Source organism: Staurois parvus, unplaced genomic scaffold (genome assembly GCF_062004578.1).
Source record: "Staurois parvus isolate SC_StPar_1 unplaced genomic scaffold, SC_StPar_1.0 ptg001394l, whole genome shotgun sequence".
Taxonomy (NCBI): Eukaryota; Metazoa; Chordata; class Amphibia; order Anura; family Ranidae; genus Staurois; species Staurois parvus.
The window spans coordinates 516,644-541,554 of record NW_028319190.1 but is presented as its reverse complement, the minus strand read 5'-3'; the positions used below and the strand labels follow the sequence as shown (position 1 = coordinate 541,554).

Below are 24,911 nucleotides of genomic sequence, written 5' to 3'. Positions count from 1 at the left end.
GTACCCGCTCCCACTTCCAGACTCAGTTCCCCGCGCGAGCTAAGCCAGAAGTTCACCCCCTCCTGCTCCCCAGCCTTCTGTGACACCTCACAGGTCCCAGAAGACTGCAGGACCAACCTCAAGGCATGGCACAACTCACACAAGCGCAGTAGGAAACCGGTGGAGTAGCTGCAAGGCTTCACTTCCGGTTTCCCTCACCTGCAATGCCGGCACCAGGGACCTGGAGGCTAGTGAAGAACTACCCCGGGTGACTCCGGCGCTGGACCCCTGGACAGGTAAGTGTCCTTATATTTAAAGTCAGCAGCCACAGGATTTATAGCTGCTGACTTTTAATTTTTTGGGGAGTGTCTGGAACTCCTCTTTAATTTCATCATGGTGGCTGTGAGCATTGTCTCGGTCTCAGGTTACCCATTGACAAGTAACATTTAAGTTTTTTACACTTTAGACCGGAATGCCTCAAGATTTTGCATAGTTTTAAAGGGTGCTGCAACTGAAAAAAGGTTGTGAAACACTGCATTAAGATACTGATTTTTAAAAAAGCAACTGATTTTGTCTTGTTCCTGTACAGCAGAGCTTGAAGAAAGCAGCTCAAGGAGCCAATAAGGTGTTTTCCAATGCAAGAAACATGCTGATAGGAGGAGAAAGCAGAGTGATAGAGAGCCGAGCCTACCAGTCTGCTTCTTCTCCCTGTGCTATCCAGTTTAAAGGTAGGAGTAGGAGGTGTGAGTTTTTGGGTGGAGCGGTCATTAAAATGTACTTGAAGATGTGTCAGTCCAGAAGTCAAATAATAGGGTGCAAATGTGGTATACAAAAAAAAAATAGACACATATATCCAAAAAGGAAACACAGCACTATTAATAGATTCAGCACAATTACTACTCTGGGGCACCATGGGAATGCGGCATGCTTGTTTGTCCGAACGACGGCGTGATATTCATGCATACAGTTCATTGTTCCTGCGTGACAGACAGAAATGGTACAGGTGGCGATAGTGAGGACATCTGATCATAAAAACGGACTACACACAAGGTGCGACAAAGAAAAGAAACAGTCCATATAACTCCAATATGCTGATTAAATATCCCTCAAAATGTGAAACTAATTCTCATAACAAAAATTACATGAATCCCAAAAAATATTTAAAATAAATACTGTAAAATAAAATAAAAAATATGTGATAAAGGCACTCGTGTCCAAAATAAAAGTTGATTTTATTATATAGAATATATAAATATATATTATATTTATACATTAAATATATATATATATATATATATATATATATATATATATATATATATATATATTTATATACATATATATATAATATAATATATAAATATTATATAAATATATATATATAATATATAAATATAAATATTATATAAATATATATATATAATATATAAATATATATATATATATAAATATATATATAAATATATATATATATATTATATAAATATATATATTATATAAATATATATATATATTATATAAATATATATATATATTATATAAATATATATATATATTATATAAATATATATATATATAATATAAATATATATATATAATATAAATATATATATATAATATATAAATATATATATTTAATATATATATATAATATATAAATATATATATTTAATATATATATATAATATATAAATATATATATTTAATATATATATATAATATATAAATATATATATTATATAAATATATATATATATAAATATATATATTATATAAATATATAATATATAAATATATTATATAAATATATATATAATATATAAATATATATATTATATAAATATATATATAATATATAAATATATATATTATATAAATATATATATTATATAAATATATATATAATATATAAATATATATTATATAAATATATATATAATATATAAATATATATTATATAAATATATATATAATATATATAAATATATATTATATAAATATATATATAATATATATAAATATATATTATATAAATATATATATAATATATATAAATATATATTATATAAATATATATATAATATATATAAATATATATTATATAAATATATATATAATATATATATATATATATATATTATATAAATATATATATAATATATATATATATATATATTATATAAATATATATATAATATATAAATATATATATAATATATAAATATATATATAATATATAAATATATATATAATTTTTATTATCACATTTTTTATTTTAGATTACTTTTTTTAAATATTTTTTGGGATTCATGTAATTTTTATGTTAGGAGAATTTGTTTCATATTTTGAGGGATATTTATATCAACATATTGGAGTTATATAGAGTTTGGCACTTTCAAGGGTGAAAGTTAGATCGTATATGTGAGAGAGCATAGTTATATTTATTTATTTTTGGTTTGATACTGCAGTTATAAATTTAAAGGAAAAAAAAAAAAAAGGATGCGCTGCTGCTTGATCCCATTTCTTACTGCACTTCCAAAAGATACAAAATCAAAACGTTAAAAAAAAAAAAAGAAAAAAAAGTGCAATTAACAAGTCAACATGATCTAAAGCTGGGCTGAGAAGCCATTGTATGGAAAGCTGCATCCTCTTCCCTTTTCGAACCCGACCTATGAACTATTAAGTAACAGGCCTGGAAGTGAACGCAACTAACCCTGCATTGCTGGTCTGGTGTCAAGACCTCTGAGTTTTTTGGACACAGCTTGAGGCGAGTTGCAGGAGGTCGTGTTAACTGGCATACGCCTTCATTTGGGGTGTTAGATTTTTAGGGGTTAATCATTGTTGAGGGGTGGTCAGGTGTTATGGGCTCACTTTAGGCATTAGGTTAAAGTGGTTCTAACTCCCTCCCGAAGCCCCCCCTAAATACTTACCTGAGCCCAAGCTCAATCTCTGGCTGTGTCAGCTCTCTCCCTCACTGGCTCAGAGACAGCAGTGGCAGCCAGCGCTGATGGGCGACACGAGAAGAGAAGGAATGGGGCTGCCCTATGTAAAACCATTACAGAGCAGCCAAGTATGACTTTTTTTTTTTTTTTTTTAACCACTGCCCGTCCTGCCCTCTACATTGGTGGGCTCAGCCAATGGGAATGGCTCCTGTGCCATGAGGTGTGGGCTCTAGGAATGAACGAATGAATGTAGAGGAGGACACCAGTTCCAGTGCGACTTATCCTGTCCATTTACCTAAGAGGCTTCTACGGTGACACCCGGTGATTTATACCAAGGGAGACGACCGGTTTGCTGCCCAATATCAAGAGGGGGGAGAGTCCGTTAAGATGGCCTAGCTCATCCATCCCATGAGGGGGACCTCTGGTTATATTGATTTTATGCGTATTGAAAGATACACATCTGGTGAGTACGTATTTTTACTCTTTATCACCTCGCCACTGGAACGTGAAGTCACTCTCATCTCCTGTACCTATCACCTGCCACAGACTGTCACCAGTTTCATTTTAATATAATATGATTTTATCATTTTATGATATTTGCGATTTAGCTTGATTTTATTTTGGACTATTGTTTGAATATGTTTTACACCATTACTAGTATGGATCTTAATTTTTTTTAGCGCTGCGCTTTCTTTCTATGCATTTTAACCACTTCCAGTCCGGACACTTTCACCCCCTTCCTGTCCAGGGCAATTTTCAGCTTTCAGCACTATCACACTTTGAATGACAATTGCACCGTCATGCAACACTGTACCCATATGAATTTTTGACCATTTTTTTTTTGAGACAGATAAAGATTTATTTTGGTGGTATTTATTCACCGCTGGGATTTTTATTTTTTTGTTATGTAAATGAAAGTCCAAAAATTTTAAAAAAGGGTTTTTCCTATTAAATTTTGCAAATAATCTTTCATCATAAATCTTGGCCGAAATGTATTCTGTTATCTTTTTAGTAAAAAAAAAAATAAGCCAAATTAGTTTATAACCAAAAATTATAATTTTTTAAACATTTTTTTTACATTTTTATATTATTATTTGTTTTTGTTTTTTACATACTGTCACCCTAACAGTACAGTGTCACCATGGTGACACAGTACTACTTGTGGGGGGTGATTATTATTTATTTTTATTTTTTTACAGTGATTGCTTTTACACCCATATAGGATATAAAAGCAATCATTTCTCTTTCTCTCTGTCTGCATTCTTGCAGCCATTGAGAAATACTGTGTGAGCTGTGATTGGTCACAGCTTGTCACATGGTACAAGGCTGTTGTGAATAGCCTTGTACCATGTGACCTCTGTGATCATTCACAGATTTCACACGTAGTAAGCAATGATGTCACAAGTGACATCTTGCTTACTACTTTGCATGTGATCACTGATTGGCCTATCAGTGATCACATGATCAGGACCTCGTACAGAGGTCCCGTCCGACGATCAGTGTTTCCCTGTGTCCGGAGGCCATAGCGGGCACCGGACCGCGGTGCTGCCCGCTCCCAGGGAGCGCGCACAGCTAGAAATGGCGGGTGCCGTTTGTGAACGGCAACCCGCCCCTGGAGTGCCCCCGTCCTGCCGTTTATAAACAGCAGGCGGACGGCAAGTGGTTAAGAGGTTTTATTGTGGTTACCTTTTCATGCCTTTAGCTGATATATTATTAAGCGCTCACTGAGTAGATCTTATTATCTAATATAATGGGCACCCTGATATAGGGAGGCACTCTGAAGGGGATTACGATGTAAGGAGAGACTTTGATTGGGACCCTCAAGTAAGGGTGGACTCTGATAGGAATTTTTTTTGGACTGCAAAGATTTGTAAAATATACCACGTGGCCCTCGTATTGAAAGGTTTGAAGACTTCTGGTCCAGGAGCAAGATTTCCCTACCTTTGGAAGATTTCCACTAACTTCCAGTTGCGTTTCTGGGACAGGAAGTGAAGGGGAATTTCTCCAATAGTACACAGCAAACAAAATAACCCGACAGCAGTTTTAGCCCTTTGCTAATCTATCCAAAACTACAAAACGCTTTGGCTTTACATACACTTGAGTACTTAGGTTAGGTGTAAGTGTAGGTAGTGAAGGGTTAGGTGCTTAACCACTTCAAGGCTGGACACTTACACCGCCTTCCAGTCCAGGCCAGTTTTCAGCTTTCAGCGCTATTACACTTTGAATGACAATTGCGCAGTCATGCAACACTGTATCCGTATGAATTTTTTAGCACTTTTTTGAGACAGATAAAACTTTATTTCGGTGGTATTTATTCACCGCTGGGATTTTTATTTTTTTACTATATAAATGAAAAAGTCCAAACGTTTTGAAAAAAAGTGTTTTTCTTATAAAATTTTGCAAATAATCTTTCTTCATAAATCTTGGCCAAAATGTATTCAGCTATCTTTTTAGTAAAAAAAAAAAATAATAATAAATAAATAACTCAAATTAGTTTATAACCAACAATTACAATATTTCAAAAAAAATTTAATTTTTTTTTATATATTTTTTTTTTTAACATACCGTCACCCTACTTTTGAGGAATGATGAAGATTTTTTTTTTTTTTTTTTTTTTAACACCGATTGCTTTTACACCCATAAAGGCTGTAAAAGCAATCATTTCTCCTTCTCTCTGGCTGCATTCTTGCAGCCATTGAAAAATACTGTGAGAGCTGTGATTGGTCACAGCTTGTTACATGGAACAAGGCTGTTGTGAACAGCCCTGTACCATGTGACCTCTGTGGTCATTCACAGATTTCACAAGTAGTAAGCAATGATGTCAGATGTGACACCTTGCTTACTACTATTCATGTGCTCACTGATTGGCCAATTAGTGATCACATGATCGGGACCTCGCGCAGAGGTCCTGTACAGCGATCTGTGTTCTGCTGTGTCCTCCGAACACAGAGGGCACCGGATCGCGGTGCACAGGAGGGAATGCGGGAGGACGTTTATTAACGGCCACTCGCTCCTGCACTGCTCCCGCCTGGCCGTTTAGATGAATGGGCTGGACGGGAAGTGGTTAAGGGACAATTTAGTGTAGTATATACTTTACTACTAAATGCCGGGCAAGTATAGTATTCATACAAATGCATCTGGTAAAGTTTTACGATACAAATTTATCAGTATAATAACTGTATTTCTTGTAGACTTTGAGAAACCATCAATGGGCTGCCCTGCTACTAATATAAATGGCTTTGGTGGTATGGGGCAGGTCCTGGCCAGTATGTGTACTTCCTTGGTAATGATTTGCAGCCAACGAGACCCAAAATTGGTATTTTGTTATTGGGCAAACACCAGTAGTTGGAATAACCTCCAAGCTTTATAGAAGTCTCAGATGTTCCAATATAAAAATATTTGTTTGTGGAAATCCTATTTCAATCATTTTCCAGGAGGCCAAAAAAAAGGCACAACTCTCGCTTTCAGATTTCTACGTTGCCTTTGTTCTACTTTGTGAAAGGGTTGACACTATCCACCAAATGCTGAATTCGTTGTTTTGGCTGGCAAGCTCTATAACTGGTGAACAAGGTTTTTCAAACTAATGACTGGAATGATCTATAGGAGAAAAAAAGCCTTGTATTTCCTACCAGTCAATTAGATCCTTCTCATTTCTCCGGTAAAACAGAGAAAAAAAAAACTAAACATATTTGATCCAAGATGCTTCCTTTGGGCTTTTTGTAATAAAACTGTGTGTACAGACAGCAGGCTGGGGAACCATGCATGGAAGACTGATAACCATCCATAACATCTATTCCAGGAATTTTCAATCTGTCATTTTCTAATCCAATCTTTTGTTGAAATGATACTTTTCCACCGGATCAATAGGTCATCCTCTTCTCATCTTATTGTAGACTCGATGTCAGCGATTGAGAGATGAAGCCTTCCTGAAGGTTCACAACCTACAGGGATCACCTTAATACAGGGAATGGTTTCCGAGTTTACTATATTGGCAGCACAAAGGACGCAAATGGAAACAAAGGGAAAAAAAAAAAGATTCCCATTGGCATTTAAGGGTTTAGTACATTCCAAGAGTTCCTAAAAACTCAAAAAGGAAATTTATAGATCTTACTGAAGTCTGGTAGGCTCATCAGTTCTTGGCTCTGTCCCTACCTACCTACTTTTAGTGGTTCTCTCCAATCGTCTGGTTTTCCTTCATTCATTGTATTTTTTAACATATTTTTTTAACATATTTTTTAACATATTTAAATTCCAATAGTGAGAGGGGGGATACAAGTTGAGAAATTATGAATAAGTATTTTACAGTAAGAAATAAAAAAAAAATTGAAGACTACCATAAACAAACAAAAGACAGAAATACCAATTTAAACTTTATCTTTAACCATTTGCCGCCTGTCCTATGGCCGAATGGCGGGCGGCAAATGTCATCAGCGTTCCGGGTGGACGCCATATGGCGTCCTCCCGCACATGCGCAGATTGCGCTCCTGCAGAGCGGCGCGATCTGTCACCGGCCGTGTACCTTGGACACGGCCGATGACAGATCTGAGTATCGGCCCCGTTCCCGGTACCATGTGACCTGCTGTGACCAATCACAGCAGGTCACATGACAGTTGTATACAATGGATGGCTTCATTCATGCCATCCATTGTATACTACTGCCTAACTGTGAATGGTCACAGCTAATCACATGCACGTCATGTGATTAGCTGTGGCCAAATCACAGCTAAGCACAAAAAAAAAAACCCTGAATGAATCGATGTCATTCAGGTAAATGCTTGCTTATAGCAAAGTAATTCTTATAGCAAATTGTGTAAAAAAAAAAAAAATGATCACTTCCCCAAAGTAGTACAATGTTACTATGGTAACATTGTACTACTTTGGTCATAGTGAAATATGAAAACAAAATCTTAAAAAAAAGGAAAAAAAATTTAATAAAAAATAAAATATAAAAATTTTTTTAAAAAAATATATAATTTTTTTTTTTCATACTGTCTCCAGTCAGTGTCCCTGATCACCGCCATGCCAGTTTTATGATGACGCTGTACTGCACTGGTGACAATATGTAAAAAAAAAATAAAAATTGTGAAACTAATTTTTTTAATATTTTCATTTTCCGAAAAATGACAAAAAAAATACAACTTCAAAAAACTCGCCATGCCTCTTATGAAGTACGTCGGACTGTCTACTTTACAAAAACGGGTCATTTGGGGGATATCTGTACTGTACTGACATTTGGGGGATATCTGTACTATTCTGACATTTGGGGGATATCTGTACTGTCCTGACATTTGGGGGGATATCTGTACTGTCCTGACATTTGGGGGATATCTGTTCTGTCCTGACATTTGGGGGATATCTGTACTGTCCTGACATTTGGGGGATATCTGTACTGTCCTGACATTTGGGGGATATCTGTACTGTTCTGACATTTGGGGGATATCTGTACTGTCCTGACATTTGGGGGATATCTGTACTGTTCTGACATTTGGGGGATATCTGTACTGTCCTGACATTTGGGGGATATCTGTCCTGTCCTGACATTTGGGGGATATCTGTACTGTCCTGACATTTGGGGGGATATCTGTACTGTTCTGACATTCTTGGACCTCAAGAAATTAGATTGGCTGTCAGTACTTCAGGATTGATCAATATTCAGATCTATACCATAGTTTGTGAACTCTATAACTTTCCTACAAACTAAATAATACATCCTAATTTGGGTTTTTTTCACCAAAGACATGGAGCAGAATACATCTCGGCCTAAATTTATGAAGAATGATTATTTATTTGCAAACTTTTATAACAGAAACAAAGAAAAACTTTTTTTTTTTCAAAATTTTTGGTCTTTTTTTGTTAATTTAGCAAAAAATAAAAACCCCAGCGGTGATTAAATACTACCAAAAGAAAGCTCTAGTTGTGTGAAGAAAATGATAAAATTTTAGCTTGGGTACAATGTTGTATGACCGCGCAATTGTCATTCAAAGCGTGAGAGCGCTGAAAACTGGCCTGGGCAGGAAGGTGTAAAATTGCCCGGTATTGAATTGGTTAAATCCTCACCTTGGCTTTCCTTGCAAGTTTTTTGGATTTTACTAGACTGACACAGACCAGGATAATTTGTCATGCTCTAAAGGTTATTTTCTTCCACAAAGAGGTTTTTTTTATTCGTACTAAAAATCGAAGTTATAAACCCGTAAAACATTTTTAGGTGCCCGTTCGGCTTTGGCAAATAACCATGTCCCTGGTAGCCATAGACGGGTAGAATTTCTATGGGGAGGATGGGTGGAGAAATAGTGGTCAGTCCTCTACTCTATAAAAAGCAAAGAATTGGCCGGCTCATAGGGAGATCCCTTCCTGTGAGACTGGAGACCAACCAGTGACCACCGGATGGGGAAACCTGGTGCATGGTTTGTCATTTTCAAGTCATTTATGGTCCACCCTTGGCCATCAAGGCAGCAACTGCCCCTGTAGACAATGAAGTCTACCACTGTGCTGTTTCTCAGGAAGGGGTTACCAAGAGGAAAACAATTTGTGGCAATTTGTGTCAAGACAAAATCACCACATTGCTTCACAGCAGAAGAGGCTCTAAAAGCAAAGAGGAATATACAGATTGGTTTTCAAACTCTTTCAGCCCCAGTGGAAGGGATTATTGATATTTTTTTTTCCAAAGTGAAAAATAAAACAAAAAAATTGATTGATGAGAGGAAACCCATTACAAGAAATATGCAGCCTTCCACGATTGACCTACTTTTGAAATTAAGTTTGTAATATAGCATAGGGGCTACCAAACCACATTATACTGAAAGTCTGGAAAACGGAGTGCACTGACCAGCATCTCTGGATGCCGAGTTTTACAGTCAATGGTTAGTTTCTTGGACAGGAATTAGAGACTTATTTTATTCAAAAAAAAAAAAAAAGGTAATACTTCATTTTTATTTCAGAGGGTCCATCTGCTCTTTTTCTTTTCTATAGACAACGGAACCCAGATTAGTCATGAGCAGGTATAGTGAAGGAAATAAGTATTTGATCCCCTGCTGATGTTGAATGTTCGCCCCTCACACAGAAATGATCGGTTTAACAATGGAATGTTCGGTGTAACACTGAGAGACAGAATACAACAACAAATTCAGCAGAAATGCGTCTAACAAATGATGACTGATCTGCATGTTCATGAGGGAAAGAAGGATTTGCTCCCCTATCATTCAGCAGGATTTCTGGCTCCCAGGTGTCTTTCATACAGGTAACAAGCTGAGATTAGAAGCAGTCTCTTAAAGGGAGTGCTGCTAATCTCATTGTGTTATCTGTATAAAAGACACCTGTCCACAGGAGCAATCAAACCATCAGATTCCAAACTCTCCACCATGGCAAAGACCAAAGAGCTGTCCAAGGATGTCAGGGACAAGATTGTAGACCTACACAAGGCTGGACTGGGCTACCAAACTATGGCCAAGCAGCTTGGTGAGAAGGTGACAACAGTTGGTGCAATCATTCACAAATGGAAGAAACACAAAACAAGTGTCAGTCTCCCTAGGTCTGGTGCACCATGCAAGATCTCACCTCGTGGAGTGTCAATGATCATGAGAACAGTGAGGAATCATCCCAGAACTACACGTGAGGATCTTGTCAATGATCTCCAGGCAGCTGGGACCACAGTCACCAAGAAAACAATTGGTAACACACTACGCCGACAAGGACTGAAATCCTGCAGTGCCCGCAAGGTCCCTCTGCTCAAGAAAGCACATGTCCAGGACCGTCTGAAGTCTGCCACTGAACATCTGAATGATGCAGAGAAGGACTGGTTGGAAGTGTTGTGGTAAGATGAGACCAAAATCCAGCTCTTTGGCATCAACTCAACTCGCCGTGTTTGGAGGAGGAGGAATGCTGCCTATGACCCCAAGAACACCATCCCAACTGTGAAACATGGTGGTGGAAACATTATGCTTTGGGGGTGTTTTTTCTGCTAAGGGAACAGGACAACTGCACCGCATCAAGGGGACGATGGATGGGGCAATGTACCATCAAATCTTGGGCGAGAACCTTCTTCCCTCAGCCAGGGCATTGAAAATGGGTTGTGGATGGATGTTCCAGCATGACAATGACCCAAAACACACGGCCAAGGCAACAAAGGAGCGGCTCAAGAAGAAGCACATTAAGGTCCTGGAGTAGCCTAGCCAGTCTCCAGATGTTAATTCCGATTGAAAATCTGTGGAGGGAGCTGAAAGTTTGAGTTGCCAAATGTCAGCCACCAAACCTTAATGACTTGGAGAGGATCTGCCAAGAGGAGTGGGCCAAAATCCCTCCTGAGATGTGTGCGAACCTGGGGGCCAACTCCAGGAAACGTCTGACCTCTGTGATTGCCAACAAGGCATTGGCCACCAAGTACTAAGTCATGTTTTGTGAAGGGGATCAAATCCTTTTTTCCCTCATGAACATGCAGATCAGTCATCATTTGTTAGACGCATTTCTGCTGAATTTGTTGTTGTATTCTGTCTCTCAGTGTTACAATACACCGAACATTCGATTTTTAGACCAATCATTTCTTTGTGAGGGGCGAACATTCAACATCAGCAGGGGAGCAAATACGCATTTCCTTCACCGTACATCCCCAGTTATAAGAGGGTGTGCACACTTATGCAACCACATTATTTTCGTTTTTATGTTTACTTCCCCCACTAATATTTCAGTTTGTTTTTCAATGGAGTTGTACAGTTTATAGGTCACATTAAAAGGTGGAAAAAGTTATGAAATTATTTATCTTTGTCTCATTTTTTTACATCACAGAAACCTTACATTTTAACAGGGGTGTGTAGACTTTGTATATCCACTGTACGTAAATGACACAAATAAAGGATACTGGGCTTTCTGAGAAGAAAGCCCAACACTACCTGCAGGCCAGTTTTCAGCTGATGTATATCGGAATAACAAAGTCATTGCTATGAGCCATTCATGTCTACATTTTAGCGCAGTGACTGTAAGGAGTATGGAGCTCATACAGAGCCCAACATCTTCCAGATACAATTGGAAAACGGGAAAGGTGATATTTTTGTTACATTTAACAAAATAAAAATGTAAAAAAAAAAAAAAAAAAACACTAACTACTGAACTTAACATACAAAACAAGGTAATCGGCTAAGGAACTGCTGGTCTAAAGAACCTACATTGGTTACAGAAATACAACGATGAAACTGGGAATCTGTTGAATGGGTGAGCTTTGGAGACCATATGATGGGCAGTTGTCAGAACCGTATTTGGAGGCGACACAATATGGCTGTATGCATGAATATCCACACGGCATGGCGTCACAAGGCATGCTTCGGCACGAGCGGAAATAAAAATGTTACATACTCTGGCTTTCTCCCCATCCGAAATAACTCCAGCTGCCTGGGAATGGCGGCAAGGAACAGGAGGGGAAAAAGAAAGTTCAGCATCAATGAGGCAACAAGAGTATTGTATCGGCGGCAGTGAAGAGATCAGCGATGGCATATCATAGATGACGAGATGAACACAAGACTGAAATATGGGCATGCAGAATCAAACCAAACAGTTTAGACATGAAACACAAAAAACTCAATGTATCAAGAACATAATATATATAAAGCATGCTCCAAGTCAAAAAGATGGGTGTGTCATAAAAGCGTGAAGGTCCATTCCCACCGTTCTGGTGCATTTACGCATGTTGCATTAAAGTCTATTGGCAAGGCGCATTGGGAGTGCCATTCAGAATGAAAGGCACAGCATCGCAATGCATGTAGCGTGCGTTGTGATAATGCGATCGTGTGAATGAGCCCCGAGTCCAGCCATTTTTGGGGAAGCTGGAACCCCTGTAAGATTTTTATCACTCTGCCTCAGATTTTTCATTCACTTACCATCTAGCGAAACCATTCTCATGGGAAAAAGCGGGAAGAAATTTCTCGGAGAGGAGTAAAAACCCAACAGGGGCTCCAATCCTTTTCTACTGTATCCAAAACTAACCTGGACGTGCACTTTAATGACACAAATACCCCGGGTTATTTAATATATATACAAAATCTGAGCCAAGTGCTAAAGTACGTATAACCAACTGGGCAGCTCATCAATACCTGTATACAAGAAAACAAAGTAAAATGAAAACAAAAGTTGTGCTAACACTTTAAGACCAACTAATAACAATCAGTGCAAAAACCAATGTGAAACAAATTATAAAGTGACTGACATAAACAATTCCACAGGTGTAAACAGTTATATGAATCACAAAATGCAATTAATGAACACCAGCCCCTTGACAATGTCCCTTGTAATGAAACGTGTTGGGGCAGAGCCTAGCGCTGACATCATCACGCCTGCTTGGCAAATCCGTGCAAAAAGCATTGTGAAACAAATAAAGTGACCAACATTAAGAATTCCACAAGTGAACTCATATGTAAATCAAAAAATAAAACTTTTAATGACCAAACACCAGCCCCTTGACGGTGTCCCTTGTAATGAAACACATCAAAAGAGCTTAGCACTGACGTCATCACGCCTGCTCGGCTGAACGATGCATGTTTATAGGCTTGTCTCTACCACACCGTTTGCAAGTAGCTCTCTTTTCCTAATAAATTGAGTTATTTTAATACTGCAGTTCCTGTGTTTTCCCCCTCAAGTCTTTGGTTTGAGTGACCTGGCTGTGAACTTAACTGTGGATAGGTCCCAGCTTGCATCCCTCAGTGTTCTTAGAGTATCTTGAGAGCTGTTAGACCTCTTAGTTTCAGGGGTCTAACCATCTGGTAAGTAGTGTCTTTTTTTGGTAGCGAAAGATTGAAGTGGGGTCATGGATGAACATGCACCACTCAGATGAGCAGGTGTGATGACGTCAGCGATCGGCACTCTCCGAACCATTCTTTACAAGGGACATTATCATAGGGCTGGTGTTAAATCACTAATAATTGCACTACCTGAAGTGGGGTCATGGATGAACATGCACCACTCAGATGAGCAGGTGTGATGACGTCAGCGATTGGCACTCTCTGAACCATTCTTTACAAGGGACATTATCATAGGGCTGGTGTTAAATCACTAATAATTGCACTACCTGAAGTGGGGTCATGGATGAACATGCACCACTCATACGAGCAGGTGTGATGACGTCAGCAATCAGCACTCCCCGAACCATTTCTTTACCAGGGACATCAGGTAGTGAAATTATTAGTGATTTAACACCAGCCCCATGATGATGTCCCTTGTAAAGAATGGTTTGGAGAGTGCCAATCGCTGACGTCATCACACCTGCTCATCTGAGTGGTGCATGTTCATCCATGACCGCACTTCAGGTAGTGCAATATTTAGTGATTTAACACCAGCCTCATGATGATGTCCCTTGTAAAGAAATGGTTCGGGGAGTGCCAATCGCTGACGTCATCACACCCGCTCATCTGAGTGGTGCATGTTCATCCATGACCCCACTTCAGGCAGTGCAATAATTAGTGATTTAACACCAGCCCAATGATGATGTCCCTTGTTAAGAAACCATTCGGGGAGTGCCGATCACCGACGTCATCACACCTGCTCATCTGAGAGGTGCATGTTCATCCATGACCCCACTTCAGGCAGTGCAATAATTAGTGATTTAACACCAGCCCAATGATGATGTCCCTTGTAAAGAAACCATTCGGAGAGTGCCGATCGCTGACGTCATCACACCTGCTCATCTGAGAGGTGTATGTTCATCCATGACCCCACTTCAGGTAGTGAAATTATTATTGATTTAACACCAGCCCCATAATGAAGTGGGGTCATGGATGAACATGCACCACTCAGATGAGCAGGTGTGATGACGTCAGCAACTGCCGCTCCCCGAATGGTTTCTTTACAAGGGACATCATCATGGAGCTGGTGTTAAATCACTAATTATTGCACTACCTGGTAAGCAGATAGTGTGTCTTCTTTGGTGGCAGAAGATTGAAGTGGGGTCACAGATGAACATGCACCGCTCAGCTGAGCAGGCATGATGACGTCAGCTCCAGGCTCCACCCAACACCTTTCACAACAAGGGACGTCATCAAGGGGATACTGTTTAATTAGGAATTACTTCATTTTTTTAATTCACATAAATGAGTTCCCTTGTGGAATTGTTAATGTTGGTTACTTTATTTCACGTTGAGTTTGGCACTGATTAATTCAGTTGATCTTAAACGATTAGCGCAACCATTTTATCATTTTAGTTTGTTTTTTTTTCTAAAAAAAAATCTGAAAAAAAAAAAAAAAAAAAAAAACGGTTCATGTTCATCAATTTAATTGTAAATTGTGCCTTTTCTTTTTTTCTCCCTCCAGTTGATAAAAGGTAAGCACAGTACTCTGCACACAAAAGTGTCAACAGACTGGTACAAAACACACAAACAAAAACAAAAAAAAACACCAAGAAAAAGCAGCAAAATGAAGAAAAAAAAAAAAAAACTGCATACAATTCCTCTTTGGGTGACCCGCCACTAAAAATAAATGGTTATATAAGGCTTATGGTGAAAGATTTTTGGTGAAGATGGATGGATGGATGGATGGATAGTCTTTACAAATGAGACGGATTCAGCACAGGATGCCAGAGTCTACCTGCAATGTAAGTTTTAAGGTTTACCAACAGGCAGAACACATCGTTGTTTCACCAAAAAAATACAAATCAGCAACATTTCAGAAAAGGTATCCCACAAGTCTAAAGAAAAGAAAAACATGGAGCAATAAAACCATACTTCCATTTCATGTGGATGCTGACAGGTTGACTCAGCTGGCTGATGCTACCATCCCATCCCCCCTGAGTCCCGGTTCCTACCCCTGTGCTGCAACCAACAAGAAAGGCTGTCGCACTCTCTGCTGCCACTTTACATTTTTATTATCTAACACCAGAATGAAGCCGGCTGCTCGGTATTACCCATGGAAGTAATTCTTCATTGGTTACATTAACAGAGTACAGAAAATAACACACCAACGCGTTTCGTCCAAAGCTACCATATGCTATTTGTACAGTTTTTGCTGAAACGCGCTATGCGTTATTTGCTGTACTCAGTTATGTAGCTCCATTTTATCAGTGGAATGTACTCAGTTATGAAGCCAATGAAGAATAACTTCCATGGATGATACTGAGTATCCGGCTCCATCAGTGGATTGTCATTTCAGCGCGGAGGTACTTGAGCAAGAGCTCCCGTTTCCCGCTCCTCAAGGGAAGATTGCAGTTGAGCACATCAGTATTATCAATGGAAGTAATTCTTTATTGGCTAATTAACAGAGTACAGAAAATAACACCAACGCGTTTCAGCAAAAGCGATCATATTCAACACCAACGCGTTTCAGCAAAAGGCTATCATATTCCACACCAACGCGTTTCAGCAAAAGGCTATCATATTCAACACCAACGCGTTTCAGCAAAAAGCGATCATATTCTACCACATTATTTGCTGTATTCAGTTATGTAGCTCCATTTTATCAGTGGACTGTACTCATTATGTAGCCGATAAAGAATTACTTCCACACATGATACTGAGTAGCGCCATTTTATCAATGGACTGTTTATTTTAGCGGGGAGGCACTTGAGCAAGAGCTCCCGTTTCCCGCTCCTCAGGAGCAGATTGCAGTTGAGTACATCGGTATTGTCAATGGAAGTAATTCTTTATTGGCCACTTAAAGTATAGAATATATTGCACCAAAGCATTTCAGCAAAAGTTTGTGCCAAAACGCGCTAGACGTGATTTGCTGTACTCCGTTATGTAGCCGATAAATAATTACTTCCATGGATGATACGGAGTAGCCGGCTCCATCAGTGGATTTTCATTTCAGCACGGAGGTACTTGAGCAAGAGCTCCCGTTTCCCGTTACTAAAGGGCAGATTGCAATTGAGCACGTCAGTATTATCAATGGAAGTTATTCTTTAATGGCTACATAGAGTACAGAAAACACACCAACGCGTTTCAGCAAAAGCCATCATATTCTATGAGTAAAGTTTGTGTTGAAATGCGCTAGTATGTTATTTGCTGTACTCCGTTACGTAGCTCCATTTTATCAGTGGACTGTACTCATTATGTAGCTGATAAAGAATTGCTTCCACACATGATACTGAGTAGCGCCATTTTATCCATGGACTGACATTTCAGCGGGGAGCAAGAGCTCCCGTTTCCCGCTCCTCAAGAGCAGATTGCCATTGAGTACATCAGTATTGTCAATGGAAGTAATATTTTAACGGCTACTTAACAGAGTAAAGAATATAACACACCAACGCGTTTCAACAAAAGCTAGCAAATTTTATGAGTAAAGTTTACGCCAGAATGCACTAGCAGGTTATTTGCTGTACTCAGTTATGTAGCCGATAAAGAATTACTTCCATGGATGACACAGAGAAGCCGGCTCCATTCTATCAGTGGATTGTCATTTCAGAGCGGAGGCACTTGAGCAAGAGCTCCCGTTTCCCGCTCCTCAAGGGCAGATTGCAGTTGAGTACATCAGTACTGTCAATGGAAATAATTCTTTAATGGCTACTTAACAGAGTATAGAAAATAACACCAACGCGTTTCAGCAAAAGCTATCAAATTCTATGAGTAAAGTTTGCGCCGAAACGCGCTAGTTGCTAATCACTGTACTCCGTTATGTAGCTCCATTTTATCAGTGGACTGTACTCATTATCTAGCCGATAAAGAATTACTTCCACGCATGATACGGAGTAGCTCCATTTTATCAATGGACTATCATTTCAGCGGGGAGGCACTTGAGCAAGAGCTCCCATTCCCCGCTCCTCAAAAGCAGATTGCAGTTGAGTACATCAGTATTGTCAATGGAAGTAATTCTTTAATGGCTATTTAGAGTATAGAAAATAACACACCAACGCGTTTCAGCAAAAGCCATCAAATTCTGAGTAAAGTTTGTGCCGAAACGCGCTAGTTGCTATTTACTGTACTCCATTTTATCAGTGGATTGTACTCAGTATGTAGCCGATAAAGAATTACTTCCACGCATAATACGGAGTAGCCGGATCCATTCTATCAGTGGATTGTCATTTCAGTGTGGAGGCACTTGAGCAAGAGCTCCCATTTCCCACTCCTAAAGGGCAGATTGCAATTGAGCACATCAGTATTATCAACGGAAGTTATTCTTTAATGGTTACTTACAGTACAGAAAACACACCAACGCGTTTCAGCAAAAGCTAGCATATTCTATGAGTAAAGTTTTCGCCGAAACGCGCTAGTTCATTATTTGCTGTACTGAGTTATGTAGCCGATAAAGAATGACGTCCATGAGTAGAAGCATCCATTCTATCAGTGGATTGTCATTTCAGTGTGGAGGAACTTAAGCAAGAGTTCCCATTCCCGGCTCCTGAAGGGCAGATTGCAGTGGAGCACATCAGCAGCCTTTTGGTTTTTATTTTTATACAGAAGTATTATAGCACCAACACTTCTATGAAGGCCTCGCTCCGGAGAGCTTGTGAAGTACATTTTACATTACTGAGAATGCTGCGGCAGGAGTGAGACGATCTCACAAGCACCTTTGCTGATGACCATGATGGTGATTACAATGGGAAGGATTGATGGAAGCTGCAACCACCCAGCGAGGCGATTCTACATGAATGCAGCCACCGAAAATCCAAGAAAAGAAATGGCAATCGTATTAATAAGCTATAATTGTATTAAAAATTGATACATCAGATAATAATCATTACACGTCATTTTATAATTCGGTGTCCTAGAAATAATGACCGGCTTCAAGCTGCAGGAGGTCAGGATCCCCAGTCCCCTCAATGAAAATTGAAAATAAGGAGATTTATAAATCTTAGCAGCGGAGCGAGAAAAGGATTTCCAGGAAACAATAGCCAACAATAAGGATCCTTCCACACTGATGTGTTGTTGCTGCGATTTCACCTTGCTAAAAATGAAAGAAAAATGAAAGAAAAATGAAAGAAAAATGAAAGAAAAATGAAAGAAAAACGCAAAAACAAAATCTCCCTTTAAGATGCTCTCCCTTTGCTGCATTGACAAAAGTGTTAACGAATATGCATTTGGTGATTTTTCTAGTGCGTTTTCTGGTTGGACCCCGCATTCACTACATCCGCTCTCCCCGGACCCGCATTCACTACATCCGGTCTCCCCGGACCCCCCATTCACTATATCCGCTCTGCCCGGACCCCGCATTCACTATATCCGCTCTCCCCGGACCCCGCATTCACTACATCCGGTCTCCCCGGACCCCCCATTCACTACATCCGCTCTCCCCGGACCCCGCATTCACTACATCCGCTCTCCCCGGACCCCGCATTCACTACATCCGGTCTCCCCGGACCCCCCATTCACTATATCCGCTCTCCCCGGACCCCGCATTCACCACATCCGCTCTGCCCGGACCCCGCATTCACCACATCCGCTCTGCCCGGACCCCGCATTCACTATATCCGCTCTCCCCGGACCCCGCATTCACCACATCCGCTCTGCCCGGACCCCGCATTCACTACATCCGCTCTCCCCGGACCCTGCACTCACCACATCTGCTCTGCCCGGACCCCGCATTCACCGTATCCGCTCTCCCCGGACCCCGCATTCACCACATCCGCTCTGCCCGGACCCCGCATTCACTACATCCGCTCTCCCCGGACCCCGCATTCACCGCATCCGCTCTGCCCGGACCCGGCATTCACTGTATCCGCTCTCCCCGGACCCTGCATTCACTACATCCGCTCTCCCCGGACCCTGCATTCACTACATCTGCTCTCCCCGGACCCCGCACTCACCACATCCTCTCTGCCCGGACCCCGCACTCACTATATCCGTTCTCCCCGGACCCCGCATTCACTACATCCGCTCTCCCCGGACCCCGCATTCACTACATCCGCTCTCCCCGGACCCCGCTTTCACTACATCCGCTCTCCCCGGACCCCGCATTCACTACATCCGCTCTCCCCGGACCCCGCTTTCACTACATCCGCTCTCCCCGGACCCCGCATTCACTACATCCGCTCTCCCCGGACCCCGCATTCACCACATCCGCTCTGCCCGGACCCTGCATTCACTATATCCGCTCTCCCCGGACCCCGCATTCACCACATCCGCTCTGCCCGGACCCCGCATTCACCACATCCGCTCTGCCCGGACCCCGCATTCACTATATCCGCTCTCCCCGGACCCCGCATTCACCACATCCGCTCTGCCCGGACCCCGCATTCACTACATCCGCTCTCCCCGGACCCCGCACTCACCACATCCGCTCTGCCCGGACCCCGCATTCACTGTATCCGCTCTCCCCGGACCCCGCATTCACCACATCCGCTCTGCCCGGACCCCGCATTCACCGTAACCGCTCTCCCCGGACCCTGCATTCACTACATCCGCTCTCCCCGGACCCCGCACTCACCACATCCTCTCTGCCCGGACCCCGCATTCACTATATCCGTTCTCCCCGGACCCCGCATTCACTATATCTGCTCTCCCTGGACCCTGCATTCACTGTATCCGCTCTCCCCGGACCCCGCATTCACTATATCTGGTCTCCCCGGACCCCCCATTCATTATATCCGCTCTCCCCGGACCCCGCATTCACTATATCCGCTCTCCCCAGACCCCGCATTCACTGTATCCGCTCTCCCCGGACCCGGCACTCACTGTATCCGCTCTCCCCGGACCCTGCATTCACTATATCCGCTCTCCCCGGACCCCGCATTCACTATATCCGCTCTCCCCGGACCCCGCATTCACTATATCCGCTCTCCCTGGACCCCGCATTCACTATATCTGCTCTCCCCGGACCCCGCATTCACTATATCTGCTCTCCCCGGACCCCGCATTCACTATATCTGCTCTCCCCGGACCCCGCATTCACTATATCCGCTCTCCCCGGACCCCGCATTCACTATATCTGCTCTCCCCGGACCCCAGAGGGGAGGGGAAGAGAGGGGAGGAGAATCAAATGTGTCTAACTAAGGGCTGAAAAATCTTACGGCAAAAGATTAGTAAACTTATGCCTAGTACACACGATCAGATAATTGGACGACTTATTTTGTTGCATTCTAGTCTCACATCAAAAATGAAAAGGTTACTAAAGTAACAAAAATGACAGAATACAACTTGGGAAGCGATGTCATGTATTGTATTGTAATGCATTCTTTCGTCTGAGCATGCGTGGTCTTGGTCGATTTTTTTCCGGACGAATACTGTACTGATTAAAGGAAAACGGTTTGCACTTTTAGCGCACAAAAAAAAAAATTTGTGCTTGTTCCTTCGGATATTGTCGCATGAACTGTCCTGATTGGCTGCTGAAAGCTGTGTCCGAACGGTCAGATTATCGTACGATCGCTCATTTTCGGCATCCGATTTTCCGATCGTGTGTACGGGGCATAAAGTACATTCAGTCTGTGGCAAGAAAATTTGAAAAACTACAAAGTGAACTTTCCAAGAAAAAAGAAAAGGAAGCTTTTTATTTTTTCGACAGCCCCCTGGCTTTAAAAAGTCATTTTCACCCCCAAATAAAAGGGAAAAAAAAACCGAACTACTTCTGACTCCAGTGCTTCCAGGAGGCACAAATGACATCAGAAGTTTAAATCGGCCTATGTTTTGCCTTCCTTGACCCCCTCTTCCCCATCAACATTCTGATAAATTGTTTAAGAACTTTCCATTTTCATTACGTACCTTACATAAGGTATATATGATGTAATCACTGGGTCTCTGTGCTTCTCTATGCATTGTAGGCAGATCATGGCTTGAGCATGGAGGGGCCCAGCAGGGTGCTGTACATAGCTTCCTGAAAATATCACAGCATCCTGCCTCAGTACTCCTTCCAAGAGCCCTCAGCTCTGATGCAAGCAGTGGGCGGGCTCTCAGGAGGAGTTATGCAAATATCAAACCGCCTTGATGGGGCGGGGTCAGTCTGGAGAAATGAGGCTGTATTTGCATGTGGACCGCCATGATTAAAAGAACTGAAATCCAATGAATGAAGTGGCAGTTCAGTGACAGTCAGGCTGGGGAGGAGGTCCTCCAGCCAGGAAATGAGGCGAGCTCTATCTCATTGTGAGAAGCTCACAGTGTGCAGTGAAAACAGAATCAGTCCAGCAGAGCAGCCAGACTGAAGAAAAAGCCGGAGCTCCGATTTGAACGCGACAGCTTTTTTTTTCTTCTCCTATACTGTCCCCAGGTGATCCTGCCAGCAACACACTTCCTGTTGTAGGGTGACAACTCTCCAATGGAGGAGGAGCAGCGTGGTCACCCTAGAACAGGAAGCGGGCCAAAAACAAGCACCATAAAAAAAAGGAAGTTCAAGTCCGAAGTCCCGATCTCCTTCCAGAAGAGCGACTTCAACTCCCGAAACCTTCAGGTCACAGCGACAAGCCAGGCAAACCAGCATTTCCAAAATAAAAAGTCGCCGACCGCGGCCTCCGTACTTTCTCAGCGCGGGTTTCCTTTAAGAAGCAACATTCTAGTGTGCGGAAAGGTGACACGAAGAAAACAAAGAGAACTTTGGCGTATCTACGGCACCAACTTCTCGTGTCGCCATGGCAACTGGAACACCCAGTCGCTGTTAGGGAACAGAAGTGCCGCCGTTAACGCTTTGCTTGCAGCCGTTCCGAGGAGGCTTCGCTTTTTCTTTTTTTTTTCTTTTTCCCCTCTTTATATTCATACGTTCAGAGGGGAAATAACCGGCAACGGCTCCAGAGTTTTTATTGTGCCTCTTTTCAAAAAAGGTCCTTCAGGAGGGAGAGAGAAATTAAACTGGTACTTCTATAGTGCGAGACAATGAGACAATTAAGAGTCAGTTCCCATGGCAACTAATGGCATCGCGGAAGCTGAGCGGGGTCAAGGCCCCAACTATGAGAGGATGCATGATACAGGATCAATACATATATATACACACACACACACACATATATATATATATATGTAGTCAGGCCCTGGCTACTGCTGGGGTTGTGTCTAGATGTCCCCAAGGCCTCTCCCCCTACACATGTTGAGGGTCTCCACGAATAAAGACTGAAATGGAGAGAAAAAAGAAGTCTTGTTCTGGCTCCCGGAGCCCAGAGGTTTTGGAGAGCTTTGAATTTGAAAAAAACGCCTCCATTTCTAGGTCCATATTGCGAATGCAAAGTGAGCGAACAGAAAAAAAAAAATCTAAATCAAATCAGTATTTGGTGTGACTACCCTTTGGCTTCAAACCAGGATCAATTCTTACACTTGCACAAAAAAATCTCAATCAAATCAATATTTGGTGTGACTACCCTTTGTGCAAGTGTAAGAATTGATCCTGGTTTGAAGCCAAAGGGTAGTCACACCAAATACTGATTTGATTTAGATTTTTTTTTTTTTCTGTTCACTCACTTTGCATTCGCAATATGGACCTAGAAATGGAGGCGTTTTTTTCAAATTCAAAGCTCTCCAAAGCCTCTGGGCTCAGGGACCCGATGCTCAGTCTTGCCATGGTATAGGACCTGTAACATGAAACGATCTTCCACAACCTCACCTTAGTTGCAGAGTTTGGCTGTTCCTCACCCAGTTTTCAACTTCCTACACAGTTGTTTCAGTTAATGACTGTGTTTCAACCTACATATGAAATTGATGTTCGTGAGCACGTGCTCGGTATAATCGGTTAATCACGCGCTGGACTCTGACTTTGGCTTCAAACCAGGATCAATTCTTAAACTTGCACAAAGTCAGGGACTTTGTAGGATTAGAGTCCAGCGTAGGTTGAAACACAGTCATTAACTGAACCAACTGTGTAGGAAGCTGAAAACTGGGTGAGGAACAGCCAAACTCTGCTACTAAGGTGCGGTTGTGGAAGACTGTTTCAGGTTACAGGTCATACACCATGGCAAGACTGAGCACCGGATCCCGGAGCCCAGAGGCTTTAACCAATAAATCCGTTCCGGAGGTCAGAAAAAAAAGTCTTTTATCGGTTCAAAATTCTTTATAAAGTGCACTTTAAAGGCATAAATACTGTACAGGGACGTGATTAAAAATTTCCAGAATGGCTCCAAAATGCAGTACAAAAACTGCTCCAACACCTCCACGCTCGATGCCACGTGCTACCCACAGACTCCAGCATGCACGGGGCTGGCGCTATAAACCTCCCAGGCGCAATGCATCCTGGGGAAACTTGCTTCGTATTATGAAAGAAATTCGTAAACCGAGGCATTATTTGCAATGGATTTTCATTTGAAAATTACATTAACAGAGGCATTCCGCCCTGATGTCATCACAGAGGACAAGGAGGCGCTCTTTACATCTGGAGGAAAAGAAATGTAATCTCCAAACACGGAAAGGTTTCTTCACAGTAAGAGCTGTGAGAATGTGGAATAGACTCCCTCAAGAGTTGGTTGTGACCAGCTCAGTGGATTGCTGTAGGAAGGTCCTGGATTCTTTCTTGGATACACAGAATATAACTGGATATAACATTTATAGGGAAAGTTGATCCCGGGAATATCCGATTGCCTCTCGGGGGACCAGGAAGGAATTTTTCCCAGCAGGAGCAAATTGGATCGTGCTTTGCTGGGTTATTTTTGCCTTCCTCTGGATCAACTGTGGGTGTAGGATTATAACTTTTTTTTCTTCTTTAATGGTTGAACTGGATGGACTTGTCTTTTATCAGCCAGACTATGTAACTATGTATCAGCCAGACTATGTAACTATGTAACTATGTAACATGTCTCTGATAAAAGAAAAATCCCAAAAAGTGTATAATTATTGATTTGCGTGAACGTTATAGCATCTACAAATGAAGGATATACAGTATATGCTGGAATTTTTTTTTGTATATTACTAATGGCGGTGATCAGCAACTTATTAATGGGACTGCGTTGGGCAATCTGACACAAACTGACACAGACATCACCAGTCACACACATACAGTGATAATACTATACACGGTCACTATACTAATGACACTGGCTGGGAAGGGGTTAACATCTAGGGCGATCAGCGGTTACATGTGTGCCTTACTATGTGCAATGTGTGTGCTGCTTTTACCAAACCATCTCTATATTTCACATCCCTGCTTTGCCAATCTATCGATGTATGTACCAAAGCTGGCCGA

At 41.3% G+C, this 24,911-nt stretch overlaps 1 protein-coding gene across 1 annotated transcript in view; it reads right to left on the bottom strand.

Annotated features, from left to right (window-relative positions):
- The window catches only part of LOC149436248 (uncharacterized), a 285,326-nt gene that overhangs the window by 55,139 nt on the left and 205,276 nt on the right, over nucleotides 1-24,911 (bottom strand). The window contains 1 exon segment of the mRNA XM_089661820.1: nucleotides 12,264-12,299. Within this exon segment, the coding sequence (XP_089517946.1) occupies nucleotides 12,264-12,299 (36 nt within the window).